Source organism: Lemur catta, chromosome 8, assembly GCF_020740605.2.
Source record: "Lemur catta isolate mLemCat1 chromosome 8, mLemCat1.pri, whole genome shotgun sequence".
In the NCBI taxonomy this organism is placed as follows: domain Eukaryota; kingdom Metazoa; phylum Chordata; class Mammalia; order Primates; family Lemuridae; genus Lemur; species Lemur catta.
The window spans coordinates 25,552,195-25,567,146 of NC_059135.1; the positions used below are offsets into that span (position 1 = coordinate 25,552,195).

Below are 14,952 nucleotides of genomic sequence, written 5' to 3' on the forward strand. Positions count from 1 at the left end.
TCTGGCTAGAACTTTGAGTGCTATGTTGAATAAGAATGGTAAAAGTGGGCATCTTTGTCTTATTCCAGTTCTAAGAGGAAAGATTTTAGCTTTTCTGTATTCAATCTGATGTTAGCTGTGAGTTTATCATACATGGCCTATATTGTGTTGAGGTAGGTTCCTTCTATGCCTACCTAATTTGTTGAGAGTTTTTATTATTAAGGGATGTTAAATTTTATCAAATACTTTTCCTGTGTCTATTGAAATGATCATATGGTTCTTTCCTTTATTCTGGTGATGCATAATATTTATTGATTTGTATATGTTGAACCATCCTTGCATCCATCCCACTTGATCATGGTGTATTATCTTTTTGATGTGTTATTGGATTCGGTTTGCTAGTATTTTGTTGAGGATTTCTGAATCTAGGTTCATCAGGGATATTGGCCTGTGGTTTTCTTTTTTTCTTGTGTCCTAGTCTGGTTTTATTATCAGAGTAATGCTGGCCTCACAGAATGAATTAGGAAGAATTCCTCCTCTTCAATTTTTTGGAATAGTTTAAGGAGAATTGGTATGAGTTCTTCTTTATAAGTTTGGTAGAATTCTGCTGAATTCTACCTGGTCTTGGGCTTTTGTTATTGGGAGACTTTTTATTATTGATATTTACCCAAGTGAATTGGAAGTTCATATAAAAAGCTTTACATTGCTGTTTTACTTCACGAGTTTGGAGAAAAAAAAAAAGCTCTACGTAAGTGTTTACAGTAACTTTATTCCTCCAAAACTGGAAATAATCAAGGTGAATAGTTACTTCACGATACATAACCGTATATCCATACAGTGGAATATTCTGTGATAAAGCCATTCATTCATGCAACAATATTGATGAGACTTAAATGCATTTTGCTAAGTGAAAGAACCAGATCTAAAAGGCTACATATTGTATAATTCCATTTACAGAGATTCTGGAAAAGGCAAAACTGTAAGGGTTCAGCGGTTTCCAGGGCCTGAGGGAAGGGGTAGAGGCTGACTACAAAGGGAGAGAATATTTTTATGGTAGTATACCTGTTCTGTATGGCACTGTGGTGGTAGATGCATGATGTTATGCATCTGTCAAAACCCCTAAAACCATACAGCACAAAGAGTGAACTTAGTTATATGCAAATTTAAAGATGAAAAACAGGATGTCCCAGAACTGAATGAAGATAACAAATCTAACTGTATTAAAAACAAGACATACCTTCACTGAAGGGGGTGGAGAAAGGAGTAGAGCTAAGGAATAGAAAACAGCACTTCACTGAATAAAATAAGGCTAAAAACAAAAAGAAAAATATATAAACACTGCACTGTTATCAGTAAATTTGTTTCTCACAGGGCAACATTATCAATTCTGAAAGTATTTTATATGGATACTAGATTTAAACGAATATATAAGCTAAGTTTCTGTCAGAGAAAGAAGATACAAATGAGCAAATGCGGGAAGTCTAAAATGAATCCTGTGGTTACACATTAGAGTCAGATATGTTAGTGCATATTCATACTTATTTTAGTGTGCAGTTGTCCCTCGGTATCTGTGGGGGATTGGTTCCAGAAACCACCTCGAATACCAAAATCCACAAATGCTCAAGTCCCTTACATAAAATGGCATATAGTATTTGCATATAACCTATGCACATTCTCCTGTATACTTAAAATCATCTCTAGATTACTTATAACACCTAATGCAATGTAAATTCTATATAAATAGTTGTTACAATGTATTACTTTTTAATTTGTATTATTTTTTTATTGTTGTTACTTTTCTATTTTTTCTCAAATATTTTCAATCTCTAGTTGGTTGAATCTATAGATGTGGAACCTGTGGAAACAGCTGAATATATATATACAGATACAGAAATAAGGATGTATGCATCCATGAAGACATACATATATTTCCTAGCTCTGTCTTTGTGAGGGCCTACAAATATGAAACTCCCGTAGCAAAAAACACACCTAACCCAATGCCTAATTCTTGACTTCTAAATACCATTTTCTAATAAAAGGAACTAGGGTTCATTGGAGAAATGGTTGATTCTAAGGCTAAGGAAGGGAAAACACGAGATAAGAATTTGAGCTTGGACAATCTTGTAGTGCCAGAAAGTAAGGAAGAATGTGCTTTAAAAGGGTTGGGGGTGGGGGTGGGGAAGGATGGGGCATGTCAAAGGATACAGAAAGCACCTTATAAGAGATCCCAAAGGACAAAGCTGGATTGGATTATAACCCCCAAAATAAAATATCCATGAGTCTACATTGATATAAATAATGTGAAGAAGGGACAAATTTTCAATATAGAAGAATTTCAGTTAATAAATATAGAAGGGAAGGGGGAAATAGAAATTTTCCATTAAAATATCACAGTAATAATTACTGTAGACAAGATTCACTGGTCAATCCTAAAATTAGAGGGCAAAACTTTAAGGAGAAAGAGGATATTTGCATAGCTTCCAAGGATCTCCTCCAAAATACACTAATTACTGTAGTGGTTTTAACACATATGACCACAAATTCTTTGATATTCTCCTTTTTAGGAGGTGGAATTTAATTCTCCTCCCCTTGAATGTGGGTGGGACTTAGTGACTCACTTCTAAGGAACAGAGTATACAAAGAGAAAACTGGTAGCTCTATAGTAGAGACATCTAGACAGCACTTTAGCCAAGTGATCAAAGTTTATATCACCAGTAATAAGCCAGGCTGATATGTGCTCCCTGATGTGATGTTATGAGATGGGCACACTGTACTTCTGTGGTATTCTTCCCCCAAACCTATTACACCTCAATCTAATCATAAGAAAACATTGGACAAACCTAAATTGAGGGATATTCTAAAAGAAACCATACCACTACTCTTCAAAAGTGACAGGGCTATGAAAGACAAGAAAAGAGAAACTTTCACAGATTGGAAGAGACGAAGGAGACATGACAACTAAATGCAATATGGTACCTGAATTGTACTACATAAGTAGAAAAAGTAGGAAAATCTGAATAAAATGTACAATTCATTTAGTGGTATTATATCAATGTATTTCTTAGTTTTGATAAAGGTACCCTGGTTATGTAATATACTAAAATTAGAGGAAGCTGGATGAAAGGTATCTGGAACTTTGTAGTACTAATTTTATAATTCTTTTGTAAATCTAAAATTATTTCAAAATCATACTTTAAAAATATATATTTATCTTTCTTCGTACTGGGGACAAGTTGATTCTAGAATGTTAACATTTTGGATGGTACACTTAGAAGTGATTAAATTTTTAGCTTATGTTTTCTAATTTATTTATAATGAATGTATTTTACTTGTAAGGATAAATTTTAAAAAAATGATTATAATACACATACTCTCTGGTAATCTGCTTTGTCCACCAAGAACATCTTTCACCTCGATAAAAGTATACACATTTTCATTCTTTTTCTGTTGAGACAGAGTCTTGCTCTGTTGCCCAGGCTAGAGTGCCGTGGCGTCAGCCTAGCTCATAGCAACGTCAAACTCCTGGGCTTAAGCAATCCTTCTGCCTCAGCCTCCCAAGTAGCTGGGACTACAGGCATGTGCCATCATGCCTGGCTAATTTTTTCTATATATATTTTTAGCTGTCCAGATCATTTCTTTCTATTTTTAGTAGAGACGGGGTCTCGCTCTTGCTCAGGCTGGTCTCGAACTCCCGACCTCGAGCAATCCTCCTGCCTAGGTCTCCCAGAGTGCTAGGATTACAGGTGTGAGCCACCGCGTCTGGCCTATTTTCGTTCTTAATGACTAGCTGTATAGAGTTGAATGGATGTATCTTAACTTACATTGAATACACTTTAATTTTAGGAATTTGCCTGTTTATATCCCTCAACTCATTAGTCTTCTTACCTTATTTGTTAAAATGTTTCCTGTTTGCTTTGCTACTTTATCTTTTTCTTTGCTAAACAGAGGTTTTATATTTTTCTATGGTCAAATCTATTTAACCTTTGCCTTTATTACTTCTGCCTTTAGGAAATCTGCTATTAAAATCCCCCTACACTCTATTCAGTGGTAGGCTGTCATAAAAAATTTTTAAAAATTAAAAAATAAATACATAAAATTCCACTACATTCTAAAGTTATATAAAGGCAAGGGTGGTAGAGTATACTATAATACTTTCACAATTTTTCACTGCTCACTCCTGTGGGAAGAGTTCACATCTGCACTCCACTGACTTTAGGCTTGTCCTTGCTTATGCTGTGGCCAATGGAACATAAGTAGACATGATGTTCAACACAATCAAGCAGATGCTTTAAAAAAGCATTGCCCTTTTCCCACAGCCACAAGAATGGCATGTCTCAAAGAGGTGCTGCTCTAGGTGGGATCCTAGAACCAGGTGAGTATGTGAAAGAGAACCATGTGAAGAAGCCAGGGCAACTGACTTGCAGCTGCCAAAATGTAATGTAAGTGAGAGAGAAATTATGTTCTTCTAAGACACTGAGATTTTGTGATTGTTACTGCAGCAACACAAATGAACAATCATCTATATTTTCTTTTAGAATGTTTATCACTTCATTTTGGAATAAATGGCAATTTGGATAGTGCTGAATTTTTAGATCACAACCATTTCCCATTAAAGTTTAGTTTAAGATAGACTGTGTTTGATATACATAAGGGACATTCATTCAAGTGAGTATGTTTCAGGAGGAGAGTGCTACTCTTTAACTTTTCCTCTGAAATAGCCACAATGGCAGAAGAAACTAAATATGGGGGTTTTGCAGGCACAGACCAAAGCAACCACTGCTGATATAAATTTCTTTTAAATCTCTTATTTGACTTTAAAAATAATGTTTATTTTTCTCAAATCTTTGAGCAAAATGAACATTCAAAGAAAGCATTCCATGTTTACTTCCTGGTGCTACATATCCCTAGCAAAGTGCTCTGGTTTGAGAGGCACAGCAGGAGATGGCTGCATACTGGAACCAGTGAAGTAGCATGTTCATAGGCTTTGGTGCCAGACACAGGTTCAAATTTCAGTTCCACCAATTTCTTAAAAGGCATGACCTTTGGCAAGACATTTAACTTTTATATTTGCCATCTCCTCCTCTGTAAAGTGGGGATAAGCTAAGCTTCTACTTCACTGCAGGAAGAATTAATAAAATAATATATTAATATATAAAGAACCTAGGTATAATGCCCAGTATATACTGGGACTTAATAAATAGTACTTTAGGGAAAGGTCAAAGCCAGAATATATAAAATTAGGAGGTATTAGCATGGAAGTGATACCCGAAATATGTGGATATGGATGAAGGTTCCAAGGAAAAATTTGCAAAGTAGTCAGAAAATCAGGTAAGTCAAAGAAGAGTTTAGGGTAATGAGCAGTCAAAAGTGTCAAACACTCCACAGAGGTAAAATTAAATGAAAAGTGAATACTAGACTGGCAAAGTAGGAGGGAATTTGTACCTTTTTATAGATATATGAGTGGGATGATAGTCACAGAAGCCAGACTCCAGTGAATGGAAACTAAAACAGTAGAAGTAGCAGTAATCGGGTAACGAAGGGGAAAAAGAAGTACAGTAGAATCAATGGGAAGTTCCCCCCTTTTAAGGATGGTATAACTCAATCTAAGCAAAAGTATTTTTTATTAAAAAAATTTTTTTTTCATTATCCACTCCCTGAGTTGAAATGCAACAGTATTTTATTAAAGAGTCCATGGTAGGCCGGGCGCGGTGGCTCACGCCTGTAATCCTAGCACTCTGGGAGGCCGAGGCGGGCGGATCGTTTGAGCTCAGGAGTTCGAGACCAGCCTGAGCAAGAGCAAGACCCGTCTCTACTAAAAATAGAAAGAAATTATCTGGCCAACTAAAAGTATATATAGAAAAAATTAGCTGGGCATGGTGGCACATGCCTGTAGTCCCAGCTACTCGGGAGGCTGAGGCAGTAGGATCGCTTAAGCCCAGGAGTTTGAGGTTGCTGTGAGTTAGGCTGACGCCACGGCACTCACTCTAGCCTGGGCAACAAAGCGAGACTCTGTCTCAAAAAAAAAAAAAAAAAAAAGAAGAGTCCATGGTAAATCAGGTAGCTTCCCTGAATATCTCATGTAAGCAAAGGTTGTTAGGAACTGTGGTTATGTGTGCCTTGTCCCTAACTTGGTGGTGGTGGTAGAAAAGGTTATTAATCTGAAGGAAAAATGAATAGAGGAAAAAAGGAAATTGGGCATGCCAGTCAACTTAAACAGTTTTCCCAAATGGACAGTGCTCAGGGCTGGCCTCTACACAGTGGAGCAGGCAGGAAGCTACAGTTCCGCTTTCTTATGCACTACCATTACACCGCCGCTGAAGTCTTTTCTGCATAATGGAAACATTTTTGTTTCACAGAGCCAAGCTATATAGACATTATCTGAAGTCTTTCTGTTGTTTTTATGATCAAAATGATTTATTTTCTGATTGTTCTCCTGTGATTCCTAGAACTGTTTTCTTTAATAAGCGCTGTTGGCTTTAAATTTACAACTTGGCCTTTGCTTAAGACTTCTTAATCAGACTTGCTTCTAATTTTAACAAGGGTAAAGCGTTTCCTTACATTTTTTAAAACTGAAAAGATTTAAATTTGTATTTTAAAATGTATTTAAATATGAATGCAGTTTTTATGCTTCTGTTTAGTATTGTGACTTAAATATTCAAAAGAAAATCAGAAATTGATGGAGCACAAATAAAATAAGTCACTTGGCTTGTTTACAACGCTTTTCCTAACATCCCAGAAAAAGATTTGCTTTTTTTTTTTTTTGAGACAGCGTCTCACTGTCTTGCCCAGGCTGGCCCTAAACTCCTGTGCTCAAGGGATCCTCTTGCCTCAGTGCATCAATGCACCCAGCTTCTGCCATTTCTCATAGCTTAGATGTAATTTACTAACACTGTGATGGCTAAGAATATTTTAGGAACAAAAAGGATATCTGAACTGAAACAGGAAATTGCATACACAAAAAACATTTCAACAGAGCACTACAGTTACAAAGTGCTTCCAGAGGAATTATCTTACTTGACTGTTAGAACAAAACTTTAGGTAAGTGGTGGGACCCCATTTTACAAAGGAGAAAACTGGGGATTAGAAGATAATTATGTTCTCCCAAAATCATAGATGACAGACAGAGCCAAGACTGGAAGCCAGATCTTCCAAGTTCAATCTGTTTCTTTTACTTTATCATAGTGTTTGAAGTATCTTGGGTGAATAGCAGAATACTTTCACAATTTCAAACTTTTTACACCTTTATTTTCATTTTCTTGTTAGTCATCATTCCATATTAAATACTAAGTTAAATAGTTAGTAACTTACTTTTATTCTGTTTTCTGATGGCAAAACCATTTACAGCAATGAACTTACTGGGAATTGCTTTACTTACATTTCATAGCTTTTGCTATATAGTATTTTCATTGCTAAAGACTATATTTTAAGATTTTTGTCAGTAACATGGCATTCCTACAATTAATATAGTTTTGAAGAATCCTTAGGTGTTAAACTGTTATCATTTTGAGTAAAGATAATATTCATTACAACATGGACTGGCTATCATACATATACTTACTTTATATCAAGTAAACTTAATATTAATAAAATTTAACATTTAATGTTAATATACATACATAAAACTCTTGATTTCCTTGAACAATACTACTCATGAAAAGAAACAACTTTTAAATAACCTGACTAGTTGTTTGGAGCAAAGTGCAACCAGTGAAGCTGCACATTAATCTCCCATGGGGAAACTGCATGTAAGAAAACTACTCTATGATCAAAAATTGACACATGATCTCAAGATGCATCAATTCTACCAGAAAAAAAATCCAATACAAAGATCCTATTACCAGTAGATGTAAAGACACACATCTGGCAGAATCTGAGGATGTACTTGACCTACAATAATCTAAGTAAATGCAATATATGTACCTGTTCTTCATTAGACGAACCTCTCTCTTTCGGGCTGCTTCTTCAGCAGGCTGTGTAGGAAGTGCTGGAGAGGATGCCATAACAACTCCAGGGGCAATAGTGCTAGTGGGTGCCGTGCGAATCTGGTATGTTTGTACATCTCCAGAGGCAGCTGAAAAGAATAGAGAACATGATATAAGACAGAAACACTGCAGCTTGATTCAACTGTGTCAATCATCTATCTAAGCAAACATTCTGGATTAAAAGGGAAGCAAAAAGAACAGACGATTCTGGCTAACATGTTGAAAGAATCAGCACTCTTGGGGTCATTACTAAGAAATAATTCCCAATTTAATTCACTTATTAGTATAGACATGGGTGAAAGAGGTCTTAACCTATGTCTGGGTTTTATATTTATTTTTCATTGGAATGAAGTTCTATGCTGTTGTTAACATGCTTACCAACCTTAAGTCTAAAAGGTAAGTAGGGCACAGCTTGGATGATCTTCCTAGATATAGTCCTCAATGTCTTCCTTTTGATATTGGTAAATTCATATTAAAAAATTTCAAGTAGACTCTTGCCACGACATAAAAACGACCATGATTTTTCATAAAATAGCAAAATGGAAGAGAAAATAAAGCATTATGGTCAACTATTGTAGATTTCTAATTGAAACAAAACTGAAAGTATGAAAAAATGTACTACTTGATGCCAATTATATAATCTGTAAACATATTGATTGTTTTAATGTACATGATAATGGCTAAATAAACTGAAGTTTTATTTTTATAACTGATCCACCATTTCTGAAAACAAACACAATCACTATTTGTCAAACTGCTTCTAAAAACAGCTTAATAATATGCTCTCCTAAGAATAAGGAACCTAACATTACTTAAGAGAATTTGAAGGTATATAAAATCATTCATATTATTATCAATTAAAATGTGTATGGTTTGAGTGGAAAAATTTATACTAAATGTGTTACCATCTTCAAACTGACGTTCAGAATTCAAATTCACTGACATCCTGCTTTACAATTTTTGAGTACCTGCATGTAAAGTGAAAAGGTGTTTATTCCCATCAATGAGGAAAATATTATCTTTTTCAAGTATTTGTTTAGTAACAGAATATATTCTGTAAATACATTAGGGCTCTTTAAATAAGTTATGACTATAGAAACAACTTTGGCTTTTTAGGAAAAAAAAAGTTATGATTCAAGTCCATTTGGTATTTCAAAAGTTATTATCCACAATAAAGGGATACATATGTCATTACCTAACATAGGCAAAATGCATTATTTATAAAAATATTTTTTAAAAATTTACTATTATTTCTTCAATCTGCAAATTTCTAATCTGGCCCAATTTATATTCTTGAAATATTTAAATGAATTCAAAGAAAAATGGCCAATTCCTATCCATACAGTTTCCTGAAATAAAAAAAAAAGAAAGAAAAAAAAAAAGCAATTTCTGTGATTCATCAAGGATTTAACTACTACTTTTTCTGTAAAGACCAGCAGACTTGCATACTGATATAATATCTTTTGGAACAGAATGTTTTCATTTGAAATAAAAACTGATGGTCTTAGAAAAAAGAGGTCCTAAATTTCTTTTGAACAAAAAACAAAGAAACAGAATCCTGCACCTCCAAAGATTCTTATCACTGATTCAGCACAACTCTCATTGGAAACATGGGGAAAAAAAAAAATGAGGCCCAGAGAGGTTGGGTCTTGTTTAAGGTCACACAGCAGATCTAAGCAAAGTTAGATCTTGAATCTATCTTTCCCAGTTCCTTATTTCCTTGCCTTTCCTTCTAACTACCCTATTTCTCCTACCCCAAATACTAAAGGTGTTAAAGATAGATAGATGCTGTATTTTTAAAACTGAAAATAGTTGTTTTTATGCCATGACATTTTGGTCCAATTGGAATAATGGAAGAGTTCATGGAAAATATTTTCTGTAATATATTGAAGAAAAATTAACTACATTTTAACAGTGCTTTACAATATGATACTTACTTTTTCTGAGAGTTTATAAAATTTTAATATTTCAAGGAATTTACCACATCTGTGAATTCTGAATTTCCTTACCTTGAACAACAACTTGGTTGCTGGGCACTAAGATCTGTTGTCCATCAGTGGTCTGTGCATACTGCAGAATGGTAGTACCCGGCTGAGTGGCGGCTGCATTGGTCATGGTTAATGTTTGCAGGCCCTGTACCCCATCGGTACCATTGTTAGCCAGTTGTATTGCTCCTCCCTGGGTAATGGCAACTAAAACCCAATGGATTTTATTGTTATAAGTGTAATTAATATCATATAATATATTTAAAACACATTAAATTCAATGTAGAATAATTTGCAAGACACAATCTAAGAGAAATTACAGCAAATAACATCACCAAGAAGGATCTGGTATACTCAAGTAACCTGCTGCACAGGAAACCCACATCCAATTTCTATAATAGAAATGTGCTCTATGAACCACATTATAATTTATAATAATTATGTCTATTAACAACTTTAAAAAAACATGTAAGTGGGAAAATATTAAATCCTTTTTGAAGTTATTTGATTCTGAAGAGGTTCCACTTTGTGATCCATACTTTATTTTAGCATTAACTATATATTAATTGTTTAATATTTGCTGTCCCACTAGTAAATAAATTTAGGGTAGGAAATGTGATTTCTCTTCTCTACTTTCATACACTTAGCAGAGTGGTGGGCATGTAATAGGCACCCAATAAATGGTTGTTTTAAAGTGTAATTCATGACAGTTCATCAGTGGATTCTACTCTTTAACTCTTCTAGCAATTCATAAACTATATCAAAAGTCCACTCAATGAAGCAACTGAAATATCCCATGGAACTTAATCATCACAGAGTCTCTCATAGAGTTTAAAATTAGAGCTAAAGATCAACATTTAGAAAAAAATATTTTACTGTCATTTCTAAGTTACATATTCAAGCATTTGCATATAGAACCCTTTATTGTTTATGCCATAATTAACCACACTTGCGGTTCATCTGTTACAAACTAAATCAACTTTTGCTCATACTAATAGGTATTTCACTTTATAAATAGCTGAAATCACCTTTATGCTACCATATATGGAAAAAGTTAATTTAAAAAATAGATTATTTTATTTGGAAGAAGCAATCCTTTAGATACCAGCACTGAGATACATGGTTGGATCCTCTCTAGACAAATCTTCCTAATAGGGGTCAAGTTTTCCAGAAACAGACAGACCAAAAATCACAATATTACATATAAAATAGTGTAATGGATCTTAACTGAGTGAGAAAAAAGTAAAATATGTAAGAAAATCAACATGTCTGACTTAACCATGTTACTATTAAATATCTATTAGAAAAGAATTAGTTTGGGATGAATTGTTAGCAAGTTCTGGGAAACTATAATATCCTGAGGTGTTTGTACATGGTAAATTAATTCTCCACTGCTCAATCAAGAAATAAGAAAAGGCTGGGTGCAGTGACTCATGCCTGTAATCCCAGTAATTTGGGAGGCCAAGGTGGGAGGATCGCTTGAGGCCAGGAGTTTGAGACTAGCCTAAGCAACATAGTGAGACTCAGTCTCCACAAAAAAATATTTATTTAAAAAAAGAAAAAAGAAGAGTTAATGGCTATGATGTGGTTAGTTTAGCAAATAATACTTGTGGAAATTAAAACATTGGCATATACAATCCATCCACTTTAGCTAATCCCAAAAGTTTTACTTATCTTAGACAACGGGAAAAAAATGGAATGTAGAAGAACTATTCTAGGATTAATTTTGAAAGAATCAGAAGGTTAACAGAATCAAACCCCAATTTCTCATGTATAGTTAATAAGCAAATTCCACTATATGTAACACACCACTTTCTGCTTGGCTGCATAGCAATGAACTCAAGGTAGGAGGAAAGAAGTAGTAAACCATATATGAAAAGACCTGAGTTCTAGTCCAAGTTCCATCATTAAACTTATTTATAAATAAAAACATCTGGTTCTAGCCACTAAGTACAATTGTGGTAAATATCAAATGAGGTCATATATATGAAAATACTTTGAAAACTGAAATCTTATCCTACTGAACATGGTTTTTCTCTATATTTATTTATATACTTCATTATTCCAAAAGGGTTTGAGATAGTTTTTAATAAAAGTCATTAAAACAAGAATAAAAAGATAGAAGTCAAGTAACTGATATACCTCTAACTATATATAACAATTCTACCAAAAAATATATACTAAGAAAGGTATACAATTAAGCATAAACTTAGTTGAGATTCTGGAATAAAGAAGAAAACATCATGACACAGTTTCATTTAGTGAAACAAAAAAATTCAAGCTCAAAATGACAGATACATGTTTTTCTATCTAAGAGTAGAATCTCGAACAAAACTTCAGTATCAGGGACGGGTGAACCAAGTAATGAATAAACCTAGTAACAGCATGAATTAAAAATAATAACCAATTTATGGAAGGAATATAAACTGACGCAAGCACTTGGAAGAGCAATTGGGGAGGATACACATTAATTCAACAATTCCACTCTTAGTATGCTATCCCACTGAGATGCTACTACATATATAAGGATGTTTATTTAGCCTTATTTGAAATAGTAGAAATGTCCTAAATGTTCATCTGTGGAAGAATGTTAAATGTGACATTCATACAGTGAAACACGACGCGTGTAACTGTTAAAGAAACAATATACATAACTATATGTATGTTTGTATGTCTACAGCATATAAATGATGTAGGTTTCACTTGTGTAAAAAAACATGATAACATGTGTATATATAAATAGAATGGAAAAGAATGGAGGAGTATATACCACTCTTACTATTGGGGAGGGATGAAAAGGATTTTTACTTTTCATTAATACTATAAACCTCTAGCATTTGAATTTTGACAACTGTATATTCATTTTATAAGAAGTCTGTAAGTATTGCTATATATGTGAGTATTCATTATATTCCTTCTTAATGAAAAATCAAGAACATAATGTTAAATCAGTTCCATCAAAGCTACAGATGCATATACGGAAAGGATAAGGGATAAAGATGATGAATAAAGCTTTAAAAATCCCAAGGTATTAATCTCTTAAAAGTAGCAGTTTTCAATTGTTGGAGGAGAGGGGTGTACCAAATTAAACATGTAGGGGGACGGTGGTATTTCTCTAAACTTCACTTCCCTTTTTCAGGTTATGATAAGCCTCTTTTCTAAAGATCATGCTTTCTAGTTTGAGTGAGAATCTGCAATAGTGCATCTCTGTTACTGACAGGAGAATGTTGTAGACCTTAGGTATGCTGAAGTAGGGAAAAAATAAAGATTATGTATCAATGTTGTAGAACATCTTGAATAACTAAAATTATCTGGATATGAAGCTAACTTAAACTAAAAATACACATACAGGTATAGATATGTAACTCTTCAAAAGTTTCAGCTTTGGGAGAGCTAAAAAGTTTGCTACTTGCAAATCTGCTTTTAATAGAGTTGGAATGCTAATTAAGCATTATACAAACCAAGACTGATTTTTTTAGCTGTAACTAAAAAATTAGTGCCCTGGAGGCCAAACTTTTACACATATTTCAGATAGAGATTACTCCAGAGCATTAGAAAACTAATGCAACGAACCAGGTTTAATGTGTATATTTAATTTATAAATAAGGTGGGGGGAAAAACTATATAATGGGCAGTACTGGGTTTAACGAACAAATCTAAATGAAGAAATCAATGAATGAATGAATGAGGCATTTGGAGAGGCAATGGTATAGGGGAAAAAAGAGGGAAAAAAGTACCTTCACACAAATACCTTTGATCACATAAAAGCAGAATTCAAAAGCATTTTGTAATAGATTTAGGTGAAAGATAAGAAGAGGTAAAAGAGATAAGAGAGACCCAAGTGCCAGACAGAGACATCATAGAAATGAAAACTTCAATAATTTTGCAAGAGAAAACTTTGCTTTCTGTGAGCCAAAACGCAAAGTGTCTGAATTTCAGCAGTCCTTATGTTTACATTATCAGAATTCATGACACTACCTTTTATATGAAAAGGAGTAATGACTGAATGTGCTGGCAGACTATAACCAAGCCAATCCTACCTCCACTTTAGACATTATAAATACAAAGATTTTTAAATGCCACTTTTAGAAGGAAAGACAAATTATTAAAAGGAATAATGAGACCATCTTTGGCATTAAATATATCAAAGGATAATTGTTTTCCTTATCTGAAAAAACTCATGTTCTCTCTTAATATATATGAGGACTAAGTCTAAAGGTTCAATTAGTGGTTCAAAAAACTTTAGACTCTTCATGAACCTGCACAAAACCAAGTGACATCTAAAGGGCTTACATACTTGAGTAATCCTAAATAAAACTCTGAAGAAAAGAAAATACTTCCATTACAGACCTGTGCATATTAAAGAGTAAAGGAACTATACCAATGGCAGCAAGACTGAGAAAAGACTTCGCACTTATATAATTCCTTCAAAGAGAATGCAAACATTAGTTTTTCTTCTCACTTTTTAAAACAGAAATTATCTGTTACTCACTATACTGTCCACTGCTAGTTTGGTAAATCGGAGTTGGCACCGTTACAGTGGTGATGGCAGGTGCTGAAGTCTCCTCTTCAGACTTTTCTTCTTCAATCCTTGGCACTCCTGGTGCATCAGAAGATAAGTCATTCAAAATTTTCCTAGAAAAAATAGAGAACTGTATTAATTAAAAATATAAGTAGGCCGGGCGCAGTGGCTCATGCCTGTAATCCTAGCACGCTGGGAGGCCGAGGCGGGTGGATCATTCGAGGTCAGGAGTTTGAGACCAGCCTGAGCGAAACCCCGTCTCTACTAAAAATAGAAATAAAAATTATCTGGACAACTAAAAATATATATAGAAAAAATTAGCCGGGCATGGTGGCGCATGCCTGTAGTCCCAGCTACTCGGGAGGCTGAGGCAGTAGGATCGCTTAAGCCCAGGAGTTTGAGGTTGCTGTGAGCTAGGCTGACGCCAGGGCACTCACTCTAGCCCGGGCAACAAAGCGAGACTCTGTCTCAAAAAAAAAAAAAA

General features: G+C 34.3%; 2 protein-coding genes across 8 annotated transcripts in view; one reads left to right on the plus strand and one right to left on the minus strand.

Moving 5' to 3' along the window:
• METTL21A (methyltransferase 21A, HSPA lysine) overlaps positions 1–14,952 on the plus strand; it is a 65,921-nt gene that overhangs the window by 39,219 nt on the left and 11,750 nt on the right. The gene's annotated exons all lie outside the window — the stretch shown is intronic.
• CREB1 (cAMP responsive element binding protein 1) overlaps positions 1–14,952 on the minus strand; it is a 72,760-nt gene that overhangs the window by 18,865 nt on the left and 38,943 nt on the right. For 3 of the 6 annotated variants that reach the window (XR_006736989.1, XM_045560237.1, XM_045560234.1), the window contains 3 exons: positions 14,439–14,581; positions 9,971–10,153; positions 7,900–8,050 (listed from right to left, as the gene is read on the minus strand). Coding sequence is in view for 5 of the 6 variants with exons in the window: in XM_045560237.1 (XP_045416193.1) it covers positions 7,900–8,050; positions 9,971–10,153; positions 14,439–14,581 (477 nt within the window). In the remaining variant the exon portion in view is untranslated. Of the gene's footprint in view, positions 1–7,533; positions 8,051–9,970; positions 10,154–14,438; positions 14,582–14,952 lie in introns of those variants that run through there. The other 3 variants (XM_045560235.1, XM_045560233.1, XM_045560238.1) reach the window with 1 other exon arrangement.